At 41.9% G+C, this 25336-nt stretch overlaps 1 protein-coding gene across 3 annotated transcripts; it reads left to right on the forward strand.

The window, feature by feature from the left end:
* The first annotated feature begins 477 nt into the window (after positions 1 to 477).
* tecpr1b (tectonin beta-propeller repeat containing 1b) lies at positions 478 to 24874 on the forward strand. 3 transcript variants are annotated; one of them, XM_033645477.2, is made up of 28 exons: positions 478 to 1452; positions 2524 to 2552; positions 5243 to 5433; positions 5633 to 5732; positions 7954 to 8186; positions 8278 to 8460; positions 8627 to 8749; positions 10412 to 10534; positions 11924 to 12098; positions 12416 to 12516; positions 12611 to 12712; positions 15137 to 15264; positions 15351 to 15964; positions 16327 to 16439; positions 16556 to 16711; positions 16791 to 16940; positions 18616 to 18773; positions 19022 to 19149; positions 20872 to 20965; positions 21063 to 21159; positions 21239 to 21318; positions 21407 to 21463; positions 21547 to 21721; positions 21894 to 22029; positions 22206 to 22298; positions 22386 to 22492; positions 22750 to 22869; positions 23756 to 24874. In XM_033645477.2, the coding sequence occupies exons 5-28, from the start codon at positions 7962 to 7964 to the stop codon at positions 23894 to 23896; spliced, it is 3579 nt and encodes a 1192-aa protein (XP_033501368.1). In that variant the 5' UTR covers positions 478 to 1452; positions 2524 to 2552; positions 5243 to 5433; positions 5633 to 5732; positions 7954 to 7961; the 3' UTR covers positions 23897 to 24874. The 3 variants fall into 3 exon arrangements, with proteins under 3 accessions (XP_033501368.1, XP_033501367.1, XP_078017197.1); XM_033645476.2 differs by having other exon boundaries at positions 478 to 2552; positions 5636 to 5732; XM_078161071.1 differs by lacking the exon at positions 5243 to 5433.
* Positions 24875 to 25336: the final 462 nt, after the last annotated feature.

The raw sequence follows: 25336 nt of genomic DNA on the forward strand, positions 1-25336 counted from the left end.
AATAAAAGGCTCAGTGCTGCATGCAGAGCACTGCAGAGAGCCGGCACACCATCATGTCCCAGTGCCCACTGGTTTTAATGGGAGGCCTGCACATAATGATGTCAGCTGAGCTCAATGCAGTCTGTTAGCTTAGAGTTTGAGTGCACTCCATGTGTGGAGGGCAAACTTGTTGACGGTGGGACTTACATAATTGCTGTCCTCATTATGAGTGGGCTACCCTTAATGTTGCATAATATTGGATCCACATCCTCAGATTTAGTCAGAGGATCAACATGCAAGTTTGGACAGGATAAAAGTGACTGAATTAAACCACAACAGGAGAAGAATATCCTGGTTATTAAATATTTATGGGCTATACATATATATATATATATATATATATATATATATATATATATATATATATATATATTACAGGGTCACTTGTACAGCAGTAATATGTGTAACAAAGTCAAATGTACATTTCTAATATTAAGTATGTAATTACACAAAATCTATGTCAGTTGTTACCTGACACACTCAGGCCTCCGTACTCAACATGTGGAATGTTTGATACTCAGTTTCTGTACCTGTACATTCACCTTTGGGGGCACCCCACCAAAAAAGATTTGTAGTTCATAGTAGTTTCCGTGCTTCTAAGTTCATTTAATGCTAACATATTCCTGTGTCACTTAATTTGTGTAGGGGCTCAAGTTCAAGGTCGTAATTGACGGAGGATTTTGTTTTTGCCTCTTGCTGTCAGGGTTGCTTCCAAAGATATCCACGGTCTGGATATCCATGCAGACAACACTAGAGTCAACCATATTTAATTAAACGCCCAGTCCCTTTTACTAGCCCGGTGTGGCTACACATTTTGACCAATAAAGGCCTGTCTCAATTAGAGGCCTGGTCTGGTTGCCAAGCAGTTCATTTTTTTATAGAAGTTCTTTGGATGTATAAAAGCAGGTTGTTGGCTACCTCACATTATGTGTCTATTCTTTGATCACCCTGTAAGTTATTAATATTGCTTTAGTCCATAAGGGCCCTCAGATCAAAAGAATCAAAAGGGTTTTTCATAAAACTTAATCCAAGTTATGAGTTTTGTTTTAACAGGATAAAGTGGTGTTGTATCGGTATGCCAGGCGCCATAATCCCCAAGTGCCATAACTCACTCTCTCTCTAATGCTCTGTCTGTCGGAGCTAGATCAAATGATTGATTCATAATTGATATATTATCTGAAGCCTGATTTTTAATTGTAAGTAAGTAAGTAATATTCATACTGGTTAAAATAAATTATTTGATTGCATTTCCTGATCTTTGCTGAGCAACAGTTTTGTGTGAAAGGAATTAAAGGCCAAATATAGGCCTTATTTATATAGTATAGGATAATGATGTGATTTGTTTTTCTTGTGTTTTTTTCAGAGCCCTTTATCTACAGTATCGGGAGTCATCTAGAACCCAACACAGCTATGGTGAGCTGAAAACTGATATAAAGTATTATGTTAAAGGTCCAGTGTGTGGCATTTAGGGGTATATATTAGCAGAACTTGAATATAATATTTATAACTCTGTTTTCATTAGTTAATAACCACCTGAAACTAAGAAACTAAGAAATTTGATTTGGTTGCAAAGTGCGACCTCAACACTAGCTATGGAAAGACAGTAACTATACCAGACAGTACTTGTATAGCCTGTCACTTTCCATTTTCTTTCCACTTGTACTCCACAGTATTTCACAGAGGAAATTGTGAGCATTTGCTGCTCTATATTTATTTGACAGGTATAGTTATAGATTAATATTTTATATAGCCTAAATAAACATATGATACACCAACAGAAATACATGTACAATGCACTGTTAAATGTTCCAGCAGTCATGATCTCTTGCACATGCAGCAGTGTGTAGTTGGGTCCTCTTATCATGTTCAGATGTCTATAAATTGTTCTCAGTTCAACCAAACAAAAATAAATTCTCAGGTGTTTTCATTTAAATAACCATTTAAGGCCCAAAGAGGTCAAATAATCTAATATTTCACAAAACAGCTGAATGAAAAGTCAAAAATATGAATATGAATTTGTTAATCCTACCCCACTTATCGTTTCATGACCCTTGGGATGTATCTTGTGACCCTTCGCAGGGGGCCCCACCTCAAGTTTGGACAACCACTGGATTAAACTGCTTCACTGTATATATATATTAAACTCCGCCTTAACCAGCTACAACATAAAATAACATTTAAGCATTGAAACATCAGCATTATCATTTGATACTTCTATATTTTGCTGATTAAACTCTATACTTTTAGTAACATTTTGAATGCATTTCTTTAACTTGTGGTGGTACTCACATTGTTGTACTGCTACTTATACTTGAGTAAATTGCCGTTACCAGTAGATCAGGAGCAGACAGCCCGTTCCCCTCAGTCAACCAATTGTCTGTCAGTTTTCACCCCATCCAAAAAAATCCACCTACTGAGGAAGAAGAACTCACCTGTGATATCACCTGTGGAGGTGATGACTCATGCCTGTCACCTCTGTCCAAGGTGCTGAACCTGGGACCCCCAAGGATGAGGTATGTGTCTGACTCATTGTTTCACCTAAAAGGCAGCACCATGGCATTTACTTTAACACTTTAACATCTGTGGTGGAAGAAGTATTCAGATATTTTACTTGAATACATGTTCTAATACCACACTCTGAAAATATTCCACCACACGTAAAAGTGCTGCAGTCAAACCCTGCTTCAGTAAAAGTATCATCAGGAAGAATTTACTTGAAGTATCAGTAAATGTATTTAATGCAGCAAAATATTCCCTGTCAGTGTTTTTGGATTAATATTACTGCTGCATTAATGTGTATGGTGTATTTAACTGCTGTACATGTTTAAGCCTGTGCTCATTTAACTTCTTTACTGTTGGGTAGTTTAATCTACAGAACAGTATCATATTCTATAAAATCATCATATGTGTGTGGAGGCACATTGTGATTAGGAGGTTTAAGATATGATGGGCATGTGACTTTATCATGAGTTTTATTTAACTGTATTTTATATTTCATTTAATTTACTTCTTCTTATATTTATTTTATTTTTTCCATTTTGTCTGGGTACATATTCCTTCTAGCTTACTTGCAGAATTTTATTTATTATTATTTATTTTGTTTATTACCTGCCATGTCTCGCTTTGGTTAATAAGGTGTGTAGCATATTAATTATTTGCAAGCCACTTGTTGACCCCTCTTGGTTACAGGTGGGACAGGTCGGGGGGTGTTTTGTTGTTGTGATGGACTGTATTATGTAAACCATGGGATGTGACAGACGTGATTATAAAATGAAAATTGCAAGTCATAAAAAATCATCATACGTTTCTGAGAACCTCGTATTTCTAAAAGTTCATGAGCTCAGAAAAACAGCCCATGTTTTCAGCTTTTTCCAGCTTATTTTTAAAGAGTTTATTTTAAAAAGTAGGAGAATTTTCTCAACGCATAAATGAACACTTCATCCTTTTGTTTATCACAAAAATTCAAATTGGAAATCACCAAATTTGGAGATTTGTGGCTTTCAAAGGACAGGAAGTGTATCAAAGAGAAATGGTGTAAAAGACACAATATTTGCTTCTGATATGTAGTGGAGTACAAGTTGGCCTATATGTGGCCAAACAGTATTTAAGACCAATGCAACAACTCTATTTAAAAAATATGATTTTTTTTTTTTTTTTTTTTTTGCTGGAGTCCAAAAGAGAAAATAATCATAAGTAAAGACAATAAATTTTATTTGACAATACGAATAAATATCTAAAACCATTAACATCTAAGAAGTACAAACTGCAGTATGAAATGAAAAGCCAGTATTTGATGTAGCAAGTAAGTCTATCGCAGACCCCAGTAATTACCACCACGTGAGCCCACTGTGAGCCTCAACACTGCAGTCTACACTGCAACTTACACTGCAAGGAGAGACTCAAGTGACCACCACCATTAGATTTCAGTTTGTTCAGCTCACAGTAGTGAAAAGGACAGTACTGAATCCAGTTATGACAGTGTAGCAATCAGGCATCACAACAATTCACACTAAAACTAAGGTTGAGTCCAATTCAACATGGCAGACAAATTAAGCCAGATGACATAGATGGACTGGTTCAGGCAAAGCAGCGGTCTGGCACTCAGTCTGCAATAAGGGATAACATGGTTGAAATCATTTCCAGGGATTAACCCTCCTACATTATCACACCAGTTTAGGTTACCTTGCTCACTCTGAGACCCTGGTTAAAGGAGGAGACACTGGGACGATCAGCAGGCCGAACACTCTGGCTCAGACAAGGGGGAGACAAAGACTGAATTTCCCAAAGGATTACATGATTATTTATAGTGACAGGCCTACAGTCAAACAAACAAAAGCAGCTATCTGTGGCCTATCTCTTCAACATGGAGCACACATACAGAGCAAAGATCAGTCAGGATCAGTCAGGACACAGCATCACTACAACCCTAGATCTCCCTTACCTGCACACACCAAGCAGGAAACAATCTAACCCTACCTACAGAGGGCAGTGTTCTCTACATGTCCCCCTTCACATACTGTAAAGCACCATAAAATGGAAAAAAATTAAATAAAGTAAAAGTATTTGTACTTAAGTAGGCGTATGAGTATGAGTATGTGTAGTTATAGTGACATTCAGTGTTGAGAAGGTTACTTTTGAAATATAATAGGTCATATATTAATAGTTACCCTGCTCAAATGTAATAAGTTATGTTAATAAACTATTTTAATTACATCATCAAAGTAAGGCAACTTATTACATTTAATTACTTTTCTATTACTGTTGTAACAAATGTTTTAAACTGATGCAAAGCCACAGAATAAATGTTATATTCTACATATAACATTTTACCTTAAAAAATATATTTTGGATGCAACCCTTTTGTAATCACTAACATATTTTTCTCAGTAACTGTAACTGATTACAATGTCATTTATTTTGTAATTTAGTTACATGTAACTTTACTCCCCAGCACAGGTTGAACTCTACTACCTCCAAACATCAGTGTTATTCAGTAAACTTTCTGTCTCTGCCATTTTGTTTTCATCCTGATCGGCCTGTTGGTTTTTGATGACATTTTCCAAACTGTAGCCAAACAGGTAAAACCAACCTGCGCTTCAATAATTAATTTGGCGCTGAATAAATTATTGAAATATGCGCGTCAATCAGCTGCTGCCGTCGGAAAGAAAAAACTAGCAGGAGCTCCTCTTTGTTCCACCAATAGGAGACAGGGATCCCTGACTCTGCAGAGCTTCAGCCAATCAGAGCAGCACTTCCTCCATTTCCTGTTGTGGGCTCGGGAGTTGGACAGCATTCCTTTGGACCTGAATGTGAATTAAACACCACAGCCGGAATGTGCATGAGTGACTTTACTTTTCTTCTTCAGTGGTGTTTGCTCATGACAGAGCCTCATATGTGAGTAACTGGTGTGTGTGTGTGTGTGAGAGTGTGTGTGAGGGTGTGTGTGTGAGGCTGCCTGCACCCTGGACATGTAAACAGCTTATAGCCGACTTTGCGGCATACGACTCCATATCAACTGTGTGTGTTATCACGCTGCATGTCGTGCTTTAACTCCCTCTGTTGTTTTTTATTATGGGGTGTGAATGTGTCCTAGCAGGGGCCTCGGACATGGCAGGTATCGGCTGTTGCACCTGATGTCATGTCGCGTGCGCTGATATTCCCTTGACAACCGCGGATCAGATACCAATATTCAGGTAGGCTGCTGCGTGAGCCCACGGTGTGTGTGTGTGTGTGTGTGTGTGTGTGTGAAGCTCCACTGCAACCTCTATAAGCAACATTAAGTTTATTATATGAAATTATAGTCCTATAAAAAAAATATATAATAACCAGTTGTCTTTCTGTATTTCAGAATAAAGTTCAAGCTGCTGCTTTATATTATAATTGAACATTTTTATTTATTATTCTAACAAACCGAATTAAGGCCTGTGTGATAGTCCAGCAGTAGTCGAGGCATAGTGACTGTCAATACTGTAGCGGATTAGTATCAGTCGATAAAGCAAGTGTCAAGCCACACAGCCAGAATAAACACAAGACTTCCGGTCAGAAATTTCAAATTAAAAGCTCGTAGCCGCCAGGATGTCTGCATGCTACATTAAAAAGTCTATTAATGCCTTAAACTTTATAGATAGATATTTCATTCATCTAATAGTCATTCAGCAGTATTAAATTTGTATTTGTGAGGTATTAATTGCCACAAACATTGTATACAATTTTTTATTTATCCATCTTTTAGTTTTTGATGTCAAAATGAGTCAATATCTGATGGTACAAATCTTTAAACATAGCACTAAAACATATATACTAATACTTCACTTTTTACTTGCTTTACTTTTTGGGAAAATTTATGTTAGCCTAACTTGCGCTAATAACCATATTCCAACATAAAACCCGCCTCTGCACGGGACCACATTAACAACGATAAGCCAAAACAGTAAAACCACTGACAGGTGATGTGAACAACTAGTTAAAGTATTTTATTGAGAGTGGTGTCAGTTTGCACAGATCATAATATGAGGGAGAAAACACACAGATTGCTGCCAAGACAACTCAGAAAAATGGAAAGTGATCGCACCATCCAGAGCAATAAAAGTAATGCAGGGAATTTACTCCTCAATTTCAAAGAAATTAACAATTGATTTTTGGAGTTTTATAAAGAACTTTACTGTTCCAGGTCTGAAAAAAACCCTACTTCTATTACAAACTTTTTATATAGCTGCACAGATTTCTGGAATAAAGCTATAACCTTAGAAGAAGTACAGCTTGTAATTAAAGGATAACGACAAGGCCCCTGGACCTAATGGCTATACTGTAGAATTTTTCAAAAACATGTGAACAACTTGTATCATCATGTTAAAATGCAACATTCTGAAGGGAAACCTTTGGTCCTAGCATTCAGGTGGATGCCACTTGACACCCACCACCCACTCAAACGCTGTTGCAGATGAGGCACACCCCCTCATGGCAACAACTCTTCCCAGTGGCAGTGGGCCCCCCCAGCAGGACAATGCACCATACCACACCAAAAAAATGCCACTAAGAACTCAAGGCATCAACCTGGCCTCCAAATTAGCCAGATCCCAATCCCACTGAGCATCCGTGGAACATGCTGGTACCCCACCTCACTACCCACAGCACTCAAAGTATCCGCCTTCAACACCCTGGTGCCAGACAACACAGAGGTCCCGTGTCCATGTCTCGAAAGGTCAGAGCCAAGTCTGATCCAAAGAGGCTCCACCGTAGATTGGAGGTACCTCTGGGATATCGGCATGTATGTTCGATCAGATTGGGACAATGTTCGGGTGGGTGGTGAGTGCCAAGTGGCAATGACCCAAGGTTTCCCACCAGAACATTCCATAATAGCCATAGACTGTATACAATTGTAATATGATAAAATTTTGTCCAAGATTTGTCCAAAAATATGTCTTAAATTTGGTTAAAAACTATCTTGAAAAAGTCTTAAAAGCATTACATTTAATTTAAATTTGACTTAAACCTGTAGATTCTATGGTCATGTCGGAGTGGTCACTAAGAAAAGAAATCTAAAGGTTAGATAATAATTTTTAGAAACAGTTGAGAAACAACAAGAAAGATGAGGGAAAAGATAGAAACCTGAGAATAAAGTCAGAATCCAAAACTTTGAGAGTATATTTTAGTTTATTTGCAGAATTCTTAAAAAACTAATTCAGATCTCATCACATATATGTCTTTCTCTTATGGCTCTGATCCTCTTTTTTATTATAGGGATGCAGACTACCAGAGTGGGACTCACTATTCAAAGATGAATCTAAATGCAAATGTAGCTTTCACTCATGGTCGTATATCTGCAGGATGTCAATAAGGCTCAGGTGCGCAGAGTCATAATGTAAATACCAGACAGATTGGAAAGACGAGTGCTGTCCTGCTGTCTCCTCTCAGGGGCCATCATGCCCATCACGCTGCTGTGGGCCGTGGATGTGTACGGCCGGGTGTACAGCCTCTCCACAGCCGGCCAGCGCTGGGAGCGGGCAGACGACCTGCTGCTGGAGCTGAAGCGTGTCACAGCGGGGAAGGGGCGCTGCTGGGGCATCGGCTGCGACCACCATGTTTACCTCAACATGATGCCCAGTGAGACTCCCATACGCTACAGGGAGGAGACCTATGAAAACCAGGTTGGCTCAGGCTGTATGTTGTCACACCCACAATATAGACACTGTATGTCAATAATGCTAAAGTGCTGTTGCTGTGTGTGTGTGTTCTCAGAGGTGGAACCCAGTGGACAGCTTCACTGACACACTGCTGCCCACCGACCGCTGGCCGTGGAGCGACGTGACCGGGATGAATCCTCAGCCGCTCCACAGCTTTGAGCTGCCATCACGCAGCTGGGAGTGGGAGGGAGACTGGTATGTGGATCAGAGCTGTGGAGGGGAGCCCAGTCAGACTGGGGTAAGAAACAACACATGAACACACTCACACACACAGACTGACATTTGTATTTGTTCCTGTTCTTTATTTATTCTTGCTTGCTATCTCTCTAATTTGGATAAATTAAATATAAAATGTTTTATTATACTGTCTACTCTACTGTGTCTCTGTTTGTGTCTCTCTTCAGGGCTGGGAGTATGCAGTCGACTTCCCGGCCAACTTCTCTCCAGACAAGAAGTGGAATTCCTGTGTTCGTCGCAGGCGGTGGATCCGCTACAGGAGATATATAGCACAAGGCACCTGGGCGAAGGTTTGGACGCTCTCTGAGACTATTATATACAGTGGGAACTGCTTATAGTGATCACAGTTACAGTGATCAACTGCATACATGGACCTTAAAGTCTGGGACAGAGTCAGTCCTGTACAAATGCTGTTTAAATAGTTCACTCATTCTTCAGAAATTGGGACAAAACCTTTCTTTTTGGGGTTTTGATTTTTACTCTTCAACCAGGACTAGGAACATACATTTTAAAAGATCAAAGTCTTGACTGTAAAACTTGTAAAGGGCCAACTTCCCAGTGATTCAATTTTTTTCTTGAATAGCATATATAGTAGATGTCAGAGGTAAGATCTGACGGAGTTGACAGAAAGTTATGTATTTATGAATTTCACTGCAATCGTAGTGAGAAGCCATGTCATCTTGTCCAAGTTACAAAGAGTTCTCTTGCTGCTGATCAAAGCTCTCACTTCTAAACCAGAATTCTTATTTAGTTTTGATTTATAAGGGCTACAGAGTTGACCTGTTATGGCTGACACACCTGATAGCAATATTATTAACAAATTTATCAAAAAATAGATAGCTTACCAGTACTTGAGCAGCATTCCTGCCTTTTTGGAAACCAGGAAGTGAGACAGCAGTCCCTGTGATTTAGCTTATTCCTTTCATAAAATGTTTTCCTAGAAACCTGACAAAAAGTTGACAAAAATCTGGGAAACATCTTTAAAGGGCCAACATTTTCAAAAATATATATATTTTAAAATAAAGATGATTATAGCAGTATATTTTTAAAAAGATTTTATCAGTACGTACCGTTTAATTTTAATTTTTGACGTCTTTTTAATAGTTTTAAGTCGTGAATTCTAGGACAAGGGTGTTTTCTGGCACAGGACAAGGTTGAAAAATGAGAGCAAATTGAAATATTTTATAAGTCACATTTATTTTATATATATAAGTCCGTTAAAAATAATGTTCCACTCCAAAAACAAAATTAGTGTGTTGATAAATTATAATCTTAAGGGATATTTTTGATAGGACAAGATTTGTCCCAGTTCTCAAGAATGGGTAAGTTCACTTACAGTAATCAAGTAGTCAGCTTACAGTGTTGATTTTAGACATGACAACTTCTGGAGTAACAGTTTAAAACTAAAATATCCTGTATTTTTTTTACTTTAATCCCATTATACTTCTCCTTGTGGTAACTCGTCTGCTTCCGGCTGGCTACCTGAGGCTGGTGCTGTGTGCACATTGGAATCATGATGGGATTGATGTGAAAAACGTAGTCTCCTCAAAACTTATGGCTGCTAGTGATAGAGACAGGGAACATATGTGCATGGGGAAAGCACCTGTGGTTGAAGCCGCCCTGCCCGATCATTTTTGAGTTGGACCTAAAGCTGCACTGTTTTTTTAGATAGTCAGTAAAATTCAGTAAATAGTGAAGCTTTTTTGTTTCATTACTTTATATTAACATAATAAATATACAAATGTCAATAAGATAGTAGTTTGCATGAGAAATAAGGGGGGGGGGGGGGGGGGGGGGGAGAGAAAGAAACCCAGGTTTATAGTGATCAATTAGACCTGGACAGATGTGATCCCTATAAGCGGTTTCCACTGTGTCTCTCCATCAGTATCTGTGCAGAAAAGTTGAGTACAGATCAAACTGAAGTCACAAGCAAAGCCTCTGTCTTTCTGCAGATCCCTCTGGACAGTCCCAGGAAGCCCCCACTGCCGCTCTGTGACATAAGCTGTGGTGGCTGGGAGATGAGCGACCAGTCTGGAAGGTATCCCTACCTCTGGGGTGTGACGCAACAAGGACAGGTCAGTCTGCTCCACCAACAGTCATGTGACAAAGGTTTTAGGGTGTGTGAAGTCCACATAGCTTTCTCCTCTTTTCATTTTTTTCAACTTAAAGAGGACCTGTTATGCATCGTGTATTTTGGCTCTCTACTAGAACATGTTTACGTGCTTAAAAAGCCCAGTCTGCTCTGATTGGTCAACGTTTCCAGGTTTGAATCTCAGCACCTCTGCGTTGTCATTGCAGCTTGAAAAATGACTGTGATTGAGCTTCTAAACACAATCAGGCACATTCCAGCGGGAATATGATCCAAAATCTGAGAGAAATTTTTGACATCAGCGACCAAGATTACATGTTTCCCTGACATTAGCATGTAGCTACATGGAGCAGTGTACTTGCAGCCCCGCAATGACTGTGTGTAACTTAACTTTCTCCCATTAAAAATGACCAATAAAAGCCTCTAAACACAACTGTACACGTTTGAGCAGGACCGTGATCCGCAATCAGGGAGAAATTAACAACATGGGCAGCCAAGATTACGTGTCCCTGATGTTAGCATGTAGCCAGACATACATACGTAATGCAAACACTTGCAGTAGCGTGCCTGGAAGAGCTCACCGTATAAAGAAGTTCGACACAAACTGACGTCAGCTTATGTCGATAGTAGAGAAAATGTTGTAAACCGAGTATTTAGAACAGTCCGAAGGGCACAGGGATTACTTTCACATACATTTACCTCATTATTTGAAACTTTGGCCACTTTTGATATTTTTTTTGATAACATCCAACATTGTAACAATAGAAAATAAGGAAAAGCATAATAGGTCCCCTTTAAACTGAAGGATTATGTGCACTACTCACTATGTTTTTGAGAAGTTGCAGCTCTGGGGTTAATTAAAAATAATTAAAACAGTTAAAAACATATTATGTGTAATTAAAAACAACCATGGTAATACTGTAAAGGTTACTGAATTATTGATGTAGCACTGAATGTACTTTATACTCTTGTTCACAGTGGTGTGTATTTCCGCCTAGGCAGCCTCTCCACAGTGCTGTTGAACACTCCAGTTGTGCAGCCTAATTTGTCTTTACCAAACACACTGTCTTAGACAAAGATTGAAATTTTATGAGATCAATTGCTGCAAATTTGGGTCTCAGTCAGATGTTGCAGCAACAGGCTTCTGTCAGTGCAGTGCACTTATAATTTTTGATCACAAGGGGGCAGCATAGCCTCATATAATTCACATAGTTAAACTTAGGTCTTCTTGAGCCTGACAAATATAAAGTGCTGTCACTGACATTTGTCTTAAATACATAATATCGTGTATTATGGATGTGTCATTTTAAGTCTAGAAGCATGTTATACTATTTCCTACTCAGTCCAATTTTATGACTTTGTCTTCACTCTGCAGGTGTGGTTCAGGGAGGGCATCCACCCTCGGGTCCCAGAGGGCACCAGCTGGGAGGAAGTAGAAGTGCCCAAAGAGGTGGCTCAGTTATCAGCAGGCCCAGGAGACCTGCTGTGGGCTTTACTGTGGGACGGGAACCTGCTAGTCCGCACTGGCCTCACCCTGGACAGCCCGACTGGTCAGCACTCACTGTAGTTCACGTTAACATGTACCCACCAATATTATTTTTCCATTATCTCTCATCTTTGCCCCTTATTCTTTTCTTTAACAATCCTTTCTATGTGGTTATTTTATGATTGTGGGAACTATGTCGGGATATAAGAGACTACGTGCAGTGTTGTCATATGTGGAAACCCAAGACAGTAGGCCAGGATTATTGTACTCTACAAAGATTATCATCAGCAATATCCTGTTACATTTATCAAAAGTCAAATATGATGGTGTAAGATTAAACGTCAGTGTCAGTGAACACGCAACATTGTCTTCGTCTATCAGGCACATCGTGGGTGGAGGTGGAATCACCAGGAAAGGACGTTGAAGCACTTCATGTGGCTGTTGGAGTCAGCGTGGTCTGGGTGGTCACTAAAGACTATAAGGTAAATCACTGTTCCTCACGTGTGTAAAACTCTAAGTGGCTGTTGTTCAGTGTGATGGTAACATATCTGTATCTGTGTGTTTATGTGTTTCAAGGTGTGGTTCAGGCGTGGCGTCAACTCCCACAACCCCTGTGGCTCTGGCTGGATCAGCATCGGAGGGGAGATGATAACGGTGGATGTCGGACTCAATGACCAGGTTAAAAGATTTCTGCTGGTTGTGTCATCATCACATCTTTTTGATGAGAGCCTGAACCTTATCACAATGTAGTGATTTTTCCCTTTAAAGGAGTACTTCACCCACAAAATGATCATTTGTGTATGAGTTACGTGGCCCATGTTTCGCTTAATTTGTATCATCCAAAAAGAACCCTTTTGCTAACATACACTCATCTGCTACTTTATTAGGTACACCTTGCTAGTACCAGGTTGAAACCCTTTTTCCTTCAGAACTGCCTTCATTCTTGGTTGCATAGATTCAACAAGGTGCTGGAAACATTCCTCAGAGATTTGGGTTCATATTGACATGATAGCATCACACAGTTGCTGCAGATTTGGACTGTGGAGGCCATTGGAGTACAGTGAACTCATTGTCATGTTCAAGAAACCAGTTTGAGATGATGTGAGCTTTGTGACATGGTGCGTTATCCTGCTGGAAGTAGCCATCAGAAGATGGGTACACTGTGGTCATAAAGGGATGGACACGGTCAGCAACAATACTCAGGTAGGCTGTGGTGTTTAAACCATGCTCAGTTGGTACTAAGGGGCCCAAAGTGTGCCAAGAAAATATCCCCCACACCATTACACCACCACCAGCACCACCAGCCTGAACCGTTGATACAAGGCAGGATGGATCCATGCTTTCATGTTGTTTACACCAAATTCTGACCCTACCATCTGAATGTCGCAGAAATCCAGACTCACCAGACCAGGCAACGTTTTTCCAATCTTCTATCATCCAGTTTTGGTGAGCCTGTGTGAATTGTAGCCTTAGTTTCCTGTTGTTAGCTGACAGGAGTGGCACCTGGTGTGGTCTTCTGCTGCTGTAGCCCATCTGCTTCAAGGTTGGACGTGTTGTTGGTTCAGAGATGGTCTTCTGCAGACCTTGGTTGTAACAAGTGGTTATTTGAGTTACTGTTGCCTTTCTATCATCTTGAACCACTCTGGCCATTCTCCTCTGACCTCTGGCATCAACAGGGCATTTTCACCCTTGTGTGTGAAAATCCCAGTAGATCAGTAGTTTCTGAAATACTCAGACCAGCCCATCTGCCACCAACAACCATGCCACGTTCAAAGTCACTCAAATCACCTTTCTTCCACATTCTGATGCTCAGTTTGAACTTCAGCAGGTCGTCTTGACCATGTCTACATGCCTAAATACATTGAGTTGCTGCCACGTGATTGGCTGATTAGCTATTTGATTTTACGAGCAGTTGAACAATAAAGTGGCCTGCGAGTGTAGTTAACAATGCTAAAGGGGGTTCCCAACTCTGGGACGTGTTAGTAGCAGTAATCTTAGCCAAGGCTTGTGTTCAGCAATGTAGCTGTTAGTACTGAAGGTGTATTTCAGTGACACCTTAATATTTAAATTTATTAGACACCAAAAACAACATACTAGATTTTTTGTCAGTAACATTTCATTATTAATGAGCATGAGCGTTCCAGCCTTTCTGATTCCTTTAACCTCACTGTAGCATGTGTCCACCCCAGCCAGCCGCTCCACTCTCACTGCTCCCCCTCTGACCGATTCACTTTACCCTCAACTCTGGATCTGGTTTCAGGACGAGCCAGATCAGGGCTGGGGTCGGGGCTAGAGAGGCTTTCACTCAGTATCTCACTGCTGAAGACTTTGCTAGCACTGCAAACCCACATCTCACACCTCCTCCCCTTCCGTCTCTCACCTCTGTTCACCCCCTCCCCCAAGGCCTTCTACCTCTGGCCTCCAGTCCTGCCCCGCGGTTGCCCTGTAACACGAGTACAGCCAGCCGTTCCAGCCAATGTCCCAGCAGTAGCGCCTCAGGCCCAGCCTTATATATCCCCAGACTATATTCCTACTGGCCTGACATATGGGAGACTCCCTAATTAGAAGCTGGCCAAGCCGTCGTCATCATATCCCATATTTCATATTTCAGGGTTGCAATTATGGATATGGCGTGTGTGAGGTGGCGGGCGCCAGTGTTACAGTATATGGCCTTATAAAGTAACAGTCGCCTGTGGCCTACTTGTGTCACTGATACACCTTTGAAGAGTGAATAAAAGTTTCATTCTATCTCATTTGGCATTTAGCAGGAATCTGACACATTTAGTTGTCTGTGTTGTCACTGTATTTCCTTATTGTGGTGACTGAGTGGATTTATTTAATGGCTCAGGGCGTGTGCCTCTGATTGTGATTGTCACCCACTGCTTTGTGGACTCTTCGCCGGGAAATTAGCTACAGAGACCATGTTTTTGTACCAGGCTGCTGTAAAGTTGGGTGTATAACATGGGGGTCACCCTCAAGTGGCCATTCGAGGAACTGCAGTGTTTTGGCACCTCCGCATTGGCTTCATTTTTCAGTCCTGGAAGTTGAAGCTTAATTTTACCTTTGTTTTTCTACTTAGTTTTCTTCTCTTTCATCTGTCAGGTGTGGGCGGTAGGTGAGGACCGCGGCCTGTATTTCAGAATGGGCGTGACGCTGTCTGAACCAAGCGGGAACGGCTGGATTCCTGTTTCTGCCGAATGGGGCAACAGTAAAGAGGTTATCCCACCCAGGTCTGTATGAATAATCAAGTTGAATCTTATTTAATCTTGTAATAAAACGGACCCCTTATTTTTTTTCTGCATGTGTTGTTTAACAGGAAGGAGCGTGAGTTTGGTGGCCAGCTGACGGATGCCTCACAAGGCTCAGTCCTGAGCTACACCGACTCAGACTCAGAGTTAGGTCCAGCTGATCCAGAAAACAGCACTAAAGATGCCCCAGTCCTGGAGGCAGCAGCCCCCTCTGTTGTCCCCTTAGGGGGAGCAGACTCACCTTCACCTCCCCTGAAAACAGAGGACGCTCCCTCCGCTTCCCAACAGGACGCCCCCAAACCATTCATCCCTGCGAGCGACAGCTTCATCAACAGCCTGGTGTCAGACCGTGACAAAACCTCCACGCCCCAGCTGTCCATCGCAGAGGTACCAATTGAAGAGGTCGAGGAGCCGTCCCCAGCCCCGATACTCCGGACCCCTGAGACCGCAGGACATGATGTTCCCTGGATGAACGTGGATCTGGAGGGAGCAGAGGCAGCTCGGTGTGCGCAGGCGTTGGGGTCTTCGTCAGGTGATGGCGGTGCTGCTGCCACGTATGCCCTGGGGACGCTGGAGACCTCTCAGGGTGTTGGAGAAGAGGACGGGCCAGTGTGGGCCTGGATCTCTGGTGGAGGCTGTGATGTGGACGCGGATTCGCACATCAGCTGGCTTAGTCCCACAGGTATATGTACAACCAGTATGGAGTGATTCTTAAAATTAATTTACTTACTCAATTAATATTTAAATTAAAAGAGTACTTCACCCACAAAATGATCTGCATATAAACTTCTCACCCTCTAGTTAAGCAAATTTTTCTCCATGAATTCAACATAAGACGTGCTGAGTAATTGACATATAAAAGATCACAATGTCACCAATGTTGTTACATTTATGTCAGTTTATATCTGTATTATATCTGTGTTTGAATGTTGTACACTGTGTGTCTGTGGCTTTACATGTATAGAGATATACTGTGTGTGTCATCTCTATAGTCGTCTGTCTGTATGTCTGTCTAAACGTCTGACTTGTATGTGTGTCTGTCAGGTCCTCTCACCAGCTCCCTGTCGCTGACTCCAGTGCAGTCAGCGGCCTGGAGCGAACAGCAGCAGCAGGAGCACAGAGAGGAGATCAGCAAGAAACCGCTGGAGAGAAGCAATGTAAGACCTCCTGTGTTCGTCTTTCTTTCTGTCTCAGATCGATCACATCTGCTCTCCTGTCACATTTTTCATATCTGTGTCTATATGTGGTCCCACCCTCCTGTTTGCCTCGCCAGTCGGTGTGGGTGCGTAAAGGTGCGCTGCGCTGGTGGAGAGACTGGAAGCCTCAGCGCTGGGTGGATGTGGGTGTTGCTCTGGAGCAGTCCACCAAGTCTGACGGCAAGAAGGACAGCATTTTCTTTGTCTACTACACACAGTACGATGAGAAGAAGGTTGGTTTTGCTGCTGAGTTTTCAACAGTTGTCTTTTGTTCTTTCTCTTTATGCTAATGTTCTCGTCTCTGTGTCACAGTACCTCCATGTGTTTATAAATGAAGTGACGGCGCTGGTTCCAGTGCTCAGGGACTGCCACTATGCCTTTGCTGTGTACACTTCCCAAAGGACCAAACAGAGGTGGCCTCTGGTACTGGCAGCACAAACAGAAAAGGACATGAATGACTGGGTAACTAAGTGTTTTTAAGCACACAGAGCATGCAGCAAATACATAGGTGAAAATATAGCTTATGCCTATCATACACTACAACAGTGGTTCCCAACTGGTGGGTCGCGGGGTCGAGATTTCTCCTCGGTCATCAGTTGAAAGTCCACCCAGTTTAAAATATTTACAGTCATACTTGTGTTTGCCAGTGCCGCCGAGCTAGTTTGCTGTCTCTGTTATGTAGCTGTCCATTATTGATTCACTCAACAGCAAGAAATGGCACTTCAGAATAAAAGCTCTGTGCCAAAAATTCACTGTACTTCAAAATGAAGTGTGTTTTTTTTGAAAACTTGACAAGTTCTCGAGTCACTTGTGGTCCATTCAGAATGGACCTATGACCCACTTTTGGACCACGACCCACTAGTTGGGAACCACTGCATTAGAAGACTTTGAAAAGACTTGTGAAAGACTGAAATCTGGCATCCTCTCACATGTAAAGACAATGGGCCTCATTTACTAATAGGTGCGTTAATATGTCCTTACTCTGTGCATAAAATATGTGCGCACACAGTTGCACCAACGCATTCATGACACATGCCCACAGGCTGTTGTTCTTACCACTGTGCATATGTTGGTGAATCAGAATCAGGATAAATTGGCAGACACATGCCCGCTATCTGCAATCAGCATACCGCCATGTCCCCATTTCTCTATATGGAAATATGTTTGCACACAGCTGTATCGTGGAGGAAGTGGTGAAGTTGTTTCTACACACATATTAAGGCCCTGACACTCCAGAGTCGGACCATCAGTGAGCGTCTGTAATTGAGATCAACCATCTCTTTTACAAGGGAGACCTGGCCAAGACAGCAGCACACAAAAAGTTACAGCCAAACAACACCATAAAAAACATAACATACACAGTAACATGTAGAAATATTAGAACACCTATACACAATGACAAGACCCAACCCACTCATTCATCCTTGTACTTATGAGAGCTTTAAAATCAGGCAGAGAGACCAATTCATGTAGTTTCAGCAGAGCACATAAAAGCTTTCTTACCTAGCTCAGTGTGTGCGCGAGGAACAGACAACAAAACTAAGTCTTGAGATCTCAGACTGTAGCTACAGTCAGATCTCTGTTCAATCAAAGTACAAATGTACAAATGGGAGTTTAAGCAGTATGGCTTTAGAAATGAACAAATACCAGTGACTGAGCCAGTTTGTAACAAGTCTCAGTGCACTATGATATGCAGTATCTAACGTGCAAACAATGTGCAGATGCAATCATGTACAACAAATCACCGTAATCCAGAACCAGTAAAAACGTAGCAGCAACCAGTCTTTTTCAGGCCTCAAAAGATAAACAGGACCTGAAATAAAACCCTAACACCAGCCTCAGCTTTTGAAGAAGATTATCAACCTGAGGTCTAAAAGACAGGAAGTCATCAAGGCAAGTGACAGGTGACAACCTCTAACTTGTTTCCCTGAGCAGTAATAACATCAGGAGTGTTCACAGACATCTTCCTAGCATCTGAGAAATGCATAACCTTAGTTTTATCAACATTTAAAACCAGCTTTAGTTGTTGAAGCTGAATCTGAATCTGACTTACACTTTACTAGTATTTACATTTGCTAGCTGAATCTCATTGCTGATCACATTCCCTGTTGTTTCTGTGTCTGTCCTGTGTCCTCAGTTGTGCCTGTTGTCTGATTGTTGCTGTGAGTGTCGAGGGATCACAGGTCCCCCGTCCAGACACGCCCTGTGGTCCACAACCTCAAAGGGAGACATCATGGTCCATGAGCCGTCCTTCTCCCTGGAGGCTCCTGCACACACTCTGCCCTGTGACCACATGTGAGACTGAGCCTGCCTGCTTTTTTTGTTTTCACTCTGTCTCTCTGGTAGATCTGGTCTTCTAACAGCTTTTTTGTGTCTGCATTGTCTTACTGTGTCACTAACATGCTAACACACTGCTCTGCATGGTGACAGTGGGTGTTATATCTGCTGCTAATGTGTCAGATCTCTGTAAGACTGTGTGTGGCAGTGCTTTGCCTCTGTGTGCTAACAGTAATTCTGGTTGCTTCTGGTGTGTGGTGCTGCAGGTTCTGGCGGCAGGTCCCGGGTCACCTGCGCTGTGTAGAGTCTAACAGTCTGGGGCTGGTGTGGGGCATCGGGTGTGATGGCACTGCCTGGGTCTACAGTGGGCGCTATGGGCAACAGCCCACCCCGGGTAAACTTACCCATATGTTTCCCACAAATGACAGAGACTTCCCACTGATACTCCCATGTACAAACTACTGATGGGTCCTTTGAGATACACTATGCCGAATTGTACTAAAACAATGTATAAACCCATACAGAAGAGGCCAAACCTCAGTGCACATGTATAAGTCAAAAATCAAATGTGCAAGTCCTTCATATCTCTTAATCAATTTACACTTAACGTCAAGGTTCTTTTTGGAGGAATTCTGACACCAGTCACTGCATCTACTCAAACTCTGGCGAGGTCAAAAGATCAAAAAGATCTCCCACCTTTTTTATGAGGCCACACTGTGCTCCTGGCACAGTGTGAAGAGATGCAGCAAACTGGATGTATTTTCTAGGGCTATCGTGCCGACAGTGCCAAAACTTATCACTCTCAATCATCACTCATGACCCACCAGAAGTGTGTGAAGACTCTGCCCTCTACCCATATTTTCTTATTGTCTTCTAAAATTTTGTGTTCGGGAAATTTATGGGCTTGAAATATTAAAGCAAGGCAAAACGCCAAACGAGAATGAATCTGGTTTTGGCCTTTACTTTTACTTTGGCTGGCGAACATGTTTACAAACAGTTACCGACAATCCTGCATAGTGAACCTTTAAAATTACATTTTTCGATCAACATAATAATTGATCTGTGTCAACTTTAATAATTGCTTAGTTATTTATCAAGTAAACATGGAACATATATGCTGGTGCAACCTCTCAAGCCAGAAAGACAAGCTACTGATATTTTGTATTGTATTTACACTAAATATTTATCTATAATTGGTACAATAACCATTAGGTAAGGTGAGCTAAGCTAAACTAAGATAAACTAAGCTAAACTAAAATAAGATAATTTAATCTAAGATAAATTAAGCAAAGATAAGATTATTTAATCTAAAATAAGATAAACTAAACTAATATAAGATAAATTAATTTAATCAAAGACAAATTAAGATAATATGAGATAAAATAAGATTATTTTATCTCAGATAAAATAAACTAAGCTAAAATAAGATAATATAAGATGAAATAAAATAATCTAATCTAGGATAAGATAAAATAAGATTAGATAAATTAAGATAAAATAAAATAATTTAATCTGAGCTAAAATAAGATAAGATAATTTAAACTAAAACAAATTAAGCTAATATAAGATAAGATTATTTAATCTAAAATAAAATAAGAAAAGATAAGATAGGTAAGATAAGGTAAGATAGAACTTTATTGATACCGAGGGAAATTGCTGTGACCCGTCACATCATAATTGAAGATACATAGAGTGCAATATACTGAACAAAATACCCCTGGGAACTGCAAAAACAGGTTACCAGTATGGCTGATAAATAAAGTAGGGTTGCTTCTAAATATGTTTGTAAAGCGTTAAATTTGAGGTGTTTAGTGTAAGAGCTCAAGAGTGCAATTTCATCCAGAATGTTCATAATCATATTCATGATATTTCCTTATTGGCACAGTGCAAAGATGTGAAGCTGTTTACTTTAAATGTAAAATGTATGTCACATTTATAATTAATTATTAACTTGCTCACACACAGGAGAGAATCAGTCTTCCTGCCAACAGCTTGTAGTTTTATGTGCAGTTGCCTCAGCATGGTTCAAGACTCTAGCATCTGCTGCAGCTGTAGAGACGTGTATGCATACATTAAATATGTATTAAATATTTGTCCATGCTCGTGCTCCCTGCAGAAGATGCAGTTCCGATGCATCAGCAGACTGATGTCAGGAGCGTTCACGTGTATGAAAATCAAAGGTGGAACCCGATGACGGGATATACGGACAAGTAGGAACATCTCATCTTGTACAGTGTTTAATAAAGACTTTGTATTTAATTTAGGACTGTCTTTGACCACTCCTAAACTTTTTGTTTGTGGCTCCAGAGGACTTCCTACAGACCGCCCCATGTGGAGTGATGAAAGCGGATTGAAGGAGTGCACCAAAGGCAACACACACCCGCCCTCCCCTCAGTGGTCCTGGGTAGGTGGGACTGACTCAGAATCTCTCCTGCTAACACATTTAATTTCTTGATTCACCAGCTAATGCTCCTGTGTTTCAGGTGTCAGAGTGGGCTGTGGACTACAACGTCCCTGGAGGGACAGACAAAGAAGGCTGGCAGTACGCTGCGGACTTCCCTGTGTATGTTACTTTTATCTTCCAGGATGAAAATAATAACATTGTAAGAAAGAGCGGCGTTTAATTTGCCTGACTTGTCTCCCTCCTGCAGGACGTTTCATGGCCACAAAACCATGAAAGACTTTGTGAGGCGCAGGAGATGGACGAGGTAATCACACACTCTCACACAGTTGTGTTGTTCTCTACTCTGAGTTTCTTCAGCATTGAAATAATCACATATTCTGCATACAGGAAGTGTAAGATCACACTGAGAGGTCCGTGGCAGCAGGTCCCTCCCATCCGTCTCAGTGACATCTCTCTGATGCCATGCCTGGCCCAGAGCAGGATGGAGCATGTCCCCGTGTGGGCCCTCAGTGACAAGGGAGATGTCCTGTGCCGCCTGGGGGTCAGCCCCCAAAACCCTGCGGTGAGAACTGAAAAACAAATTGTGATAGTAAACATTTACTTTTGGATTTTTAACCAAAAGCAGGAATATTGTCTTCTTTGGAATAAGGGCAAAAACTGGCATATTTTGTGCCTGTAAAAGTAGTCAGTGCTGAAAGCAACACTCTCTAACCCCGGTGTGTTTGATCTCACAGGGCAGCTCCTGGCTACACGTGGGCACTGACCAGCCTTTTAAGTCTATCTCCATCGGCGGAGCCAACCAGGTGTGGGCCATCGCCAAGGACGGAGCTGTGTTCTACAGAGGCTCCGTCTCCCCACAAAACCCTGCAGGTCAGTTGAAGATGTGAAACTCAGATGATTTTTTAATGTAATGTATCTGCAAGACAATAAAGTCGACATGTAAATTTGTTATACATCAACATAATGTCCCTGTCCTGCATGAAGGTTTTTATAGTCTGAGTTCATGCAGCAGGCAGTAAATTTCCAGTGCTCTCGTCCCTCTGCAGGAGAATGCTGGTACCACATCCCGTCTCCCCTCAGGCAGACTCTCAAACAGCTGTCTGTAGGCAGGACCTCTGTCTTTGCTGTGGATGAAAACAGTGAGTAGCTGTAAACATCACAGATTATTTGCTTTATTAGAACCAAAGACTCTTAAAATCTGATAAACCATTTTTTATCTCATGTAGGTAACTTGTGGTACAGACAGGGCCTCACGCCCAGCTACCCTCAGGGCTCTGCCTGGGAGCCCATCTCTAACAACGTCACCAAGGTCTCTGTGGGACCACTGGACCAGGTCAGTACCACCACGGTAGACAGGAAGTCAGGCCAGGAAATGTGGTTACAGTTACTTTGTGACCACTGTATTTACCAAAGCCATTAAATCAGCCGTCAGGGAGCTTCAGGACAGTGAGGATGGGGGCACTTGATTTACCCACCTAAGCTAAGTTTAATCAGCATGTGGCAGGAATTAAAGTGGAATCCACTGTAAACTATGTCTGATAATAACCCATCAATGACAAGTGTTTGATTCTGTGCTGTGGCTCTCTCCAGGTGTGGATCATAGCAGACGGAGTTCCATGTTTCCCCTCTGAGACTACTGGAGCTGTTTGTCACAGGCTGGGGGTGGGACCCATGCAACCAAAGGGACAGCTCTGGGACTATGGGATAGGGGTGAGTCATGGTCATTTAATACCCCCTCTAATTCATATTTTAGTAATGATATGAAGGAAAGGACACCGATCTATGCCCGAGTCCACTTGAAAAGGTGGTTGTGAGTGTAGTTCACATGTACAGTGGTACAGTCATAATAAAATCAGCGCCAATATCAAACTCATCGTGGCGAAAAATACAACAACTCGCAAGGACAGTTAAGAACAGAGAAGATAAATGAATTGTTTGCAGGTTTGAGGAAACGTAAAGAAATGTAAGTATGGGCTTTGACCTTTACTGCCCAGTTTAAAAGATTTGTCAGAAAAGTAATCAGATGTAATAATAAGTTGCATTCTTATTACAATTTTAACAGGGTAACTGGTAATCTGTAACCTATTATATTCCAAAACTAACCTTCCCAACTCTGTCAGCAGCGCAGCCTGCCTCCAAAACATACATATCCGTCTTTGCTGCCGCCTTTGTCCTGCAAACTCCGAGCTCCGTTCCCGACAGCAGCTGCTCCTCCTCCTGTCAGGAGTAGAGCTTCATCTTGCTGCTCTGCTTGTCCCCACTGATCCCTGCTGATGTCAGTGCAGCCCCCGGGGCAGCAGTGTCTGTCTGCAATGCCCTGTACGGAACAACGTTACTAATGTGAAAGCTGAGCGGCAGGGGAAAAAAACATTTAATGCAAACCTATTCTTCAAATATGAAATAGTGCAAAAACTAATACTGTTTCAGGATCACAAATCATCTGTTCATCTACTGAAGAAGCTGAAAACATGCTCCCTATACAGTGTATTGTGGCCTTGATAGTGCCCTCTAGTGCACAAGTTAAGTAACATGTAAGTGTGTGGTGTGTGCTTACAGCTGTACAAATGCACTCATGTCATGTGTGTTTGACTTCCAGGGAGGATGGGAGCACATCAGTGTGAGGGGGAACTCAGCAGAGGCTCCTCGCACCCCCCACCCTGCTCCCGTGGGATCCCCACGCAGCCCGCTCCCCCCACGGCCTCCCACACAGGTGAACGGGAACGCCGTGGGTGTGTAGCCTCGTCACACCTCCTCCTCCTTTTCCCCCTCCTTCTCCGCCCCAGCCCTGTTTGTGCCTGGATCCACATTTGTCTGCTCAGACCATTCCCACAGGCCCTTATCCCTTCATGTAAGGGGAATGCACAATCATATCACTGAGTTGAAACTGTAATATTACGGTTGGATTTGACACTTGATCGATGGATGAATGTTCCTCCCCTGGCTCGTTTCCCGGGGCAGATATTGTGTCAGAATGCAGTGACGACAACACAGAGAAGGGAGCACAAGAACATTTAATGGATCTTGATGTCTTGTGGGATGAGGATTAAAGAGTGAGTGCATGTGTTTGCTCTTACTAGGCTTTGGCTACCAGGTGTTTTGGGATCTAGCAATAGCTTTTATTCTTCTATACAATATCCTGTGAAAACCGAAGAGGGTGGGACTACGACAAAGGGCTAAGGCTTGGGTACTAAACTTGTCTTCAAACACGCAACCCCACTGTAGCCGAAACTGTCTTTCTAGAATCTTGTTCTTGTTTTTATTGCCTGTCCTACAATTGCATGGGATTTAAATTATTTATTTATTTATTTATTTATGCATTTGTTGAATTTTGTTTCCCCATACGTGTTGGCCTATTATATGTTTGCAATGGAGTGTTTTTCGCCCATGTTGCTACGACAAGCCTTTCAAATTCTGACAGCTTTTTCAAAAGGACCGGCAAAGTTTGAGATCTTCATACCTCAGTAAAATATAATGCTCTTTAATTACAAGCAGAGAAAAATGTGGAAAATTCAGTCTGCATCACCAGATGATACCTCTCTACCCTCCTGCAATAAGGAACGTTCTTCCTGTCAGTATTATATCCATCTACATAACTGCTTTGACCATGACACATGACCGTGACTGTTGAAATTCCACAGCAGGTCCGAATGTCACCAAAACTCGACATTCATCTTACCAAGGGCATTGAGATGTGAAATAAAAATCTAAAACTATTGCTTTATGTTTGGACATCATTTCAGTGTGTCACTGCCAAAAGAGCTGTCTGTTCGCAGTGGTCTCGGTGGTCCAAGATCGAGGCACCGAATCCAAGTTTCTTGAGGTCCAGTGATGATCTGGGGAGCCATGTCATCCGCTGGTGCTGTGTTTTATCAAGTCCAGAGCCAACATGGCTGTCTACCAGGAGATTTTACAGCACTTCATGCTTCCGTCTGCTGACATGCTTTATGGAGATTTGCTTTCCCAGCAGGACTTGGCACCTGCCCGCAGAGCCATGCACTGACCATGGCATTACTGTGCTTGATTGACCAGCCAACTCGCCTAACCTGAACCCCACAGAGAGTCTCTGGGGTGTTGTCAAGAGGAATAAGTAGTGACTACTGAGTGCACAAATGGTATGCCTGTTAACCACTTGGCTATTAGATGCCATAAAAAACACTTTGTGACGCCAATGAATATA

Source organism: Epinephelus lanceolatus, chromosome 18 (assembly GCF_041903045.1).
Source record: "Epinephelus lanceolatus isolate andai-2023 chromosome 18, ASM4190304v1, whole genome shotgun sequence".
Lineage (NCBI taxonomy): Eukaryota > Metazoa > Chordata > Actinopteri > Perciformes > Serranidae > Epinephelus > Epinephelus lanceolatus.